General features: G+C 41.1%; 1 protein-coding gene across 1 annotated transcript in view; it reads left to right on the top strand.

The window, feature by feature from the left end:
• Positions 1–250: 250 nt before the first annotated feature.
• Positions 251–6,238, top strand: part of arhgef40 (Rho guanine nucleotide exchange factor (GEF) 40) — a 42,651-nt gene continuing 36,663 nt past the window's right edge. Inside the window, exon 1 of the mRNA XM_074699373.1 lies at positions 251–513. Within this exon, the coding sequence (XP_074555474.1) occupies positions 511–513 (3 nt within the window). The 5' untranslated portion in view covers positions 251–510. The remainder of the gene's footprint in view (positions 514–6,238) is intronic.

Raw genomic sequence — 6,238 nt, 5'->3', positions numbered from 1 at the left:
ATTAAGCTTAATTGCGTTTCTTAACTGTCTCCCACTTTGAACAAAGAAGGGGCAATAAAATATCAGTTTTCTCTATTAGCCAGGGAGGGATAACGGTTTTTTCATTGTGTATTCATTGAAGTTAGTGAGAAGGGGGAATGGAAAGTTTGAGTGAGGAGCGGGACTGTGGCGCTCTTGTTAGGTGAGAGGAGGGGAGGAGAAGGGAGGAGAGGGGAGGAGAGGGGAGGTGGGAGTGCGTGGGACTGCCGGGCAGACGAAGAGGGGAGGGAAAGAAATGTAGCTTGGACATTCCCAGGCTGCGGAGGACACACAGGAGGGAGTTAGAGGAGGAGAGCGGCTGTTTTTACACGGCGGAATCCGTCCTAACGGCAGCCGAAAGCGGACACAAGTCACTCAGGAGTCGGGCTAATGGAGGCTGTTTGGTGAAAATACAGAGAAGGGGAAAGTTTCAGAGAGGAAGCACATGCAGGAAAAGAGCTGAGGACGATGTAGGAATTCCTGACTGAAGTCATGGTAAGTCCCTTTTTTGACGCTACAGAAACACTGTGCTAAACTGAGTCATGCTAGCATCATTTCAAAGATGCTAACTTGAGTTCTATCATCAAAAACAGCCGTTGAGACCTAAAAGTGATTTTTTTGTAAAGTAAAGTTGAATTTTGTGAATTATATATGATATTTTAACTCTTCTTTTTTAAAAATATGCAACACTAACAGCTTCATTTTGTATATTTTTCACTGTATCCAACTTGAAAGATGTGAAGTCAGCATCAGTCAAAACCCCAGAGGCAACAAATCTGACTGACATGATTTGAGCTCTGTGGTTGACTTCCACGGGTGGGAAAAAAGAGCCCTCTGTTGCATCCCAGGGGATTTTGTTTACCATCCACACCCACTCCAGTGACACGCTGAGAGTAAGACAGTGAGCAGAGTGAGCCACACATGCAGGAGCAGACCAATCTGTGAGACAGATAGAAATTAAAGAGATTATATTCTCGCTTCTGTATGTTTGGTATGGGTGGAGCAGTTTGGCACAGAGAGGAGGAGAAAAAACACATCCAGGGAGAGTGGAATAAAGAGGCGGTAGGGTTACTTTTTATTTTAGGAGACTTGGACGCCAGCAGCAGTGGTTTCGGTGATGCCGCATTTTCCACATTGGACCTGGGAGAAAAGAAGAGAAGAAGAAAAAAGAGGGGGAACAAGGGATGGCACGGACTTCAGGAGGAGGAAGAACATGTGCAGTACAGTTTTGTCGAGAAAGTTGAGGCTGGAGCAACAGATGTCCACCCAAACAAACACAGGAGGGGTGCAGGCATACACTGCTGCTGACACGCGCACATAGGTGTCAGAATCAGCAAACAGTTATGCACATTGAATCATGCAGCGATCATAAAGCAGAGGATGGTGTTTCCATTCCCTCTGTCTGGAGAAACGTTCAGGAGGTACCAGCCTCAGAGTCTGGCAGACTGAAACCGACGACTGTTACTGCTAATGAGTCTGTGTGTTTGTTTTAACCTGCTTGGAGCACCAGGCGGGTGGAGATAACAGCACTGGAACAATCCAGACTAATAAAGTGCACAAAAGAGCAAACACGGCTCTCTGACACAATAATAAACATCTCATTGACATAATCTTTGGACTCCAACACAACCAATTGCATCATTGTCTTTATTGTATTCTAATGCTAATCCAGAATAAAGCTAACATAGGATCATAACATCCATCATGAAAACTAGCTAACCGCGCCAAACCGATAAAAATGTAAGTAAAAAACACACTTTTCTGAATGCGTTAGCTTAGCCATATTAACTTGGACTGTAAAAGTGGGATTTAACGCATTATATGAGCATGTGGTAGCTAGCGTTAGCATGAGGTTCGTGAAATTTGCAGCTAAATCTGTCTAAAGCCACGCTGTCACAATACTAAAAGTTCCAATGTGAAGTTAAAGCTGCTGCTTGTAACGCAGGGGAAATATTACCTAGCACTAAAGCTATGTAGCATTTAGCGGAAATTGTTTTATTTTTTAGGATTTCAAAGTAGCAACTTTGTTTCTACAGAAACTTAGTATGAGCATTCAACTCTGATGAACAACTTTGATGACTAACTTTTCTGGGGCTTATTTGAACAAAAGCAGAGCTGAAAGTACAAAAAGCTAAGCTAGCAAACTTGTTTGAGGATTGCTAGCTTGTTAGTCAAACTTATGTTATGACGATTGGTATCTTATTTACCAACAAAACAGGTGTGCTAACTCCGAGTAGTTACCAACAAATTAAGTGGTTTCAACAAAACGATTAGCCAAGAAGTGTTAGCATTGTTGTTAGCATGGCTACTACTTTACTGTTTGTTCACTTCTTGTTTATTCTGACATAGTAATGTTACAAGTTATTATAGTTTTGCAAAGCCAACTCTAATTATTAATTTCATTTAGTTATAAAGGGACAATGTCACATAAGTCTCACCAGAGTTAGCTTAAAGCTAATTTACATCTGCTGTCTCTTGCCAGTATTTTGCAGTGCAATGTTTTATTTGATAGGCTATGTTGAAAAATGAAAAAACAACCTACAAGCTGCCTTTAAGGTTAAGCTAGGATACATTTTGTTGCTTAATTGAATTTATTGATGCAATTGGACAACTGAGATGGAAAGCTAACTTCCTGCTTAGGCTAGCAAAGCCAACTAACTATGAATATACTGTATCAAACATAGATGTAGTCTCCTACCAGTAGTCGGCATACTTAGCGCAAGAACAATGAAACAAGCTAGCAAGACAGTGCCAGACTTCTAAACTTGGTGTCTTAACATGGAAGTTAATGAGGCGGCCACTGTGTTTTGGAGCCAGCCCCAAGTGGACACTTCTGGTACTGCAGCTTTTTTTTTCTTAAAGTTATTTTTGTGTAATTTTTATACTTTTAATCAGAGTAGAGGACAGTGGATAGAGCAGGGACATTTGGGAAGGAGACAACAGGTGGGATCTGTACCCAAGCCACCTGCTTGAGGGAAAAACTCATGCACCAAGACCTAAACCGCTAGGCTGTCTGCACCCATACCTGCAGTTTTTTGCACTCCCTCACTCTCTGTTCATATATCAGACCCTACATACATCAGAAATCTGCGATGTGAAATCTGCTCTGCTGTAAAACCTCTTCTCACGCTATCCCGCGACAGACTGGACCACTTAAGTGGTCTAAAACAATCAGTAAAACCCCGGGCGAGCTGTCTGACCTACTGTAGCTCAGGTTAGATTATACATGAAGATTTAGCAGAGGAAATCACTCTCAGGCCTCCCCTCCCTTTCCCACTCCATCCTCCTGCCTTCTCTTTGTCTGTCTGTGTCTCCTCTCCTCACCTCCCTGCCGTCTCCTCTGTTCCCTCTCACCCTGTCTGCATCCTTTTCATATTTTCCCCTAATCATGTCATCTTCTGTCACCCCCTCCACCCTCCCCGGGCTTTCTCCTCTCGCTGTCCTCCTCTTTCTCCCTCCGTCCTTTCGTGTACTGTAGGGGTCTACATCTGGTTTCTATCATGGTTGCTGCTGCTCTTGTTTCCCATCGATCTCTCCCACCGGTCAGCCTCCTCCTCTTTTCTTTCCTCTTGTTCAAACTTTTGGTCCCAGTTGGGCTGTGGCGCTCTCAGTGTTTCCATGCCACAAACAAGATCTCAAATTATTAAATTCTCTCACACTCCGAAAAAGTTTAACTCCTCTGTCTTTGTTTTCTCAATCGAAAAAGCACTCCTCTCTGTAGTTTTCCTGATATCTTTGTCTCTTTCTCCATTTCTGCCTCCATGCCAAGCATCTGCTTGAAAGACAACAGCAGCCTTTTCCGTTTGAGTCTGGTACAGGAGAGAAAGACAGGAAATCTGACGCAAGGATGGTGACATACTCCGATTCCCAACTGTGGCTGCGTATTTGACACAAACAGGAGGATGCAAACTCATGCTCTAAACGTCCCCACCAGCTCTCCACGTGCTGTGTGAACACATTTCCTGTTGGCCTCACAACCACAGGCTGCAAATAACAGCGGACCGAATGAGTAAGAGCTCAACCGCAGTGGTTCTGATGCACTTGCTGGCCATGTTGTAGCTAAACGTAGCAGTGACAACATGTTAATGCACAAAAAATGAAACTTAAAAGTCTCTGTAAGAACTATTTGTTTGGCGTTGATTGTAGTGACACCTATTGGTGGTTAATCCCGTTGAAATTTGCCAATACTGAAGCAAACAGAGGCAGAACTTCTGCAAGATTTGACTCTCCAACTAAGTATTGTAGCCAGCAGCTAACTAGCTTGTCAAAACTCCATCTATCTTTGCAAACAAGCAAGCTAATGTAGTGTTTGTAGTGTTTTGCATTAGAGAGCTAGCAATCTATCAGTTTTATTTTTAATAAAAAATGTCAGAAACTGAAACCAGCTATGTTCCAAAAAAGTAAAAACAAACCCGTTAGTAAACAAGTTTGCTGTCAAAGTATGTAGCTCAAATTATTAGCATGTTTACACATGAGCTAACCTTCAACTCTTTTCAATATATTCAAAATGTGAGTAAAACAATTTAAATCAACAATGCTAAAGGCTAACAAGTGCAATTATCTAACTCATAAAATCTATTTACAAGTATACTTGTAACTTGTTGCTTAATAACTTAGCTAACTACCTCCATACTTCACTGGATTGTAGCAAAAAGCCAAATTAGCTAGCTACCAACTCACAATTTGAACAAAAATGTGGGTAAAATGTATGATAAGGTATGCTATTAGTCAACAAGCCCAAGATTTAGCTGTGCCATAATGTCAAAGCTATATAAAAAGTGACACAATAACAATATTTGTGCTGCAGATGATGCTAGCTTATAATCAAGTAAGCTAGCTATCTACCTCTGTACTCACAATGTAAACAAAAATGTGGGTAAAATGTTAGATAAGGTATGCTAATTAGTCAACAAGCTAAAGAATTAGCTCTTTAATGTCAAAGCTGTATAAAAACTAATACAACAACAATGTATGTGCTACAGATGACACTAGCTTATAATCAAATGAGCTTGCTATCTACTTCTGTACTCACAATGTAAACAAAAATGTGGGTAAAATGTTTACATAAGTTAGGCTAGCAAGCTAACAAGCACAAAACTAGCTCTTTCATGATAAAACTTTGAAAATCCACATTTCTTGACTAAAAAAGAGACACATGATAGCCAAATAAGCTATCTATTTCTAAACTTTAAGCTAAGCTAATGCTCTAGATCTGTCATAATGTTAAAGTTGTTTAAAAACTGATGCAATAAACACTTCACCGCTAAAGAGGACAATAGCAAATAGTCAAATAAGCTAGCTGTCTATCACTCAGGGTATGAATAACATTGTTTTTCATTTCAAAATCAGTAATGTTTGTGTTTCAGTCTTGAAATGATTCATTGTTGTGTTGGAGTGGCTCAGGTCTTGAGGGATGCTTGAAAGGTACTTTAGAGTAAGAGGAAGTTCCTGCTGGCTTTCCTCCCAATCTCCTGGACCCCCTGCTGTTCTTTTACTAGACTCAATATGTTCTGTCAGCGAGCCAAGAGGCTGTTTTACAGCTGACATACCTATTACAACATGCTCCCCGGCAGACTGGTGTTTACTGTAGAGCGCCCACTCAGACACCTCCTACTGTATGTGTGTGAAGGAGTCATTTCAGCGCATTATTTATGTTGTTGTTTGTGTAATGAAAGATTTATGCTTCTGCAGGAAACTCCTAGTCCGAGGGGTTTTATGTCATGAAATTCAGACCTTGCTGTTTAATTTTTGCTGAATTAAAAAAAGAAAGAGGGTCTCTGTTACTGTTTTAATCAGGAACACAACTTTAAATCAGGAACTGCACTTTTTCTGCCCATAATCAAAGTAATGGCTCTGGAAAAAAAAAAGCTTAATGACATGGAAACTTATGCTATACGCCAAACCAGGCGCAGAGTTTCAACTTGTCTGAAGGTAAAGTGGAGTGATTTGCAGCTTTTAACTGTACGTCCTCTAGCAAAGAACGCTGCATATCTGGTTTCCACAGAAATCTCTCTCTTGGTGATTTTGTGGTTTTTATCCATGATGGAGCCAACACACTCACATGACCTGAAAGCTGCCTCACAGAACATTTATATAAGTTTTTCTTTTTCTCACAACTCCAAAACTCCTCTGTTACTACGGGCAAAAACAAATAAAGCCGTGAGTTTGAGCCCAGCTGTGCCACCCTCCTGCTGTTGGTGCCGTAAGAGCTGAAATCACG

This window comes from Halichoeres trimaculatus, unplaced genomic scaffold (assembly GCF_033239565.1).
Source record: "Halichoeres trimaculatus isolate MK-OKI-2021-1 unplaced genomic scaffold, fHalTri1.1 fHalTri1_scaffold_22, whole genome shotgun sequence".
Lineage (NCBI taxonomy): Eukaryota > Metazoa > Chordata > Actinopteri > Labriformes > Labridae > Halichoeres > Halichoeres trimaculatus.
Note: the sequence above shows the minus strand (reverse complement) of the source record. Positions and strands in the feature narration are given on the sequence as shown.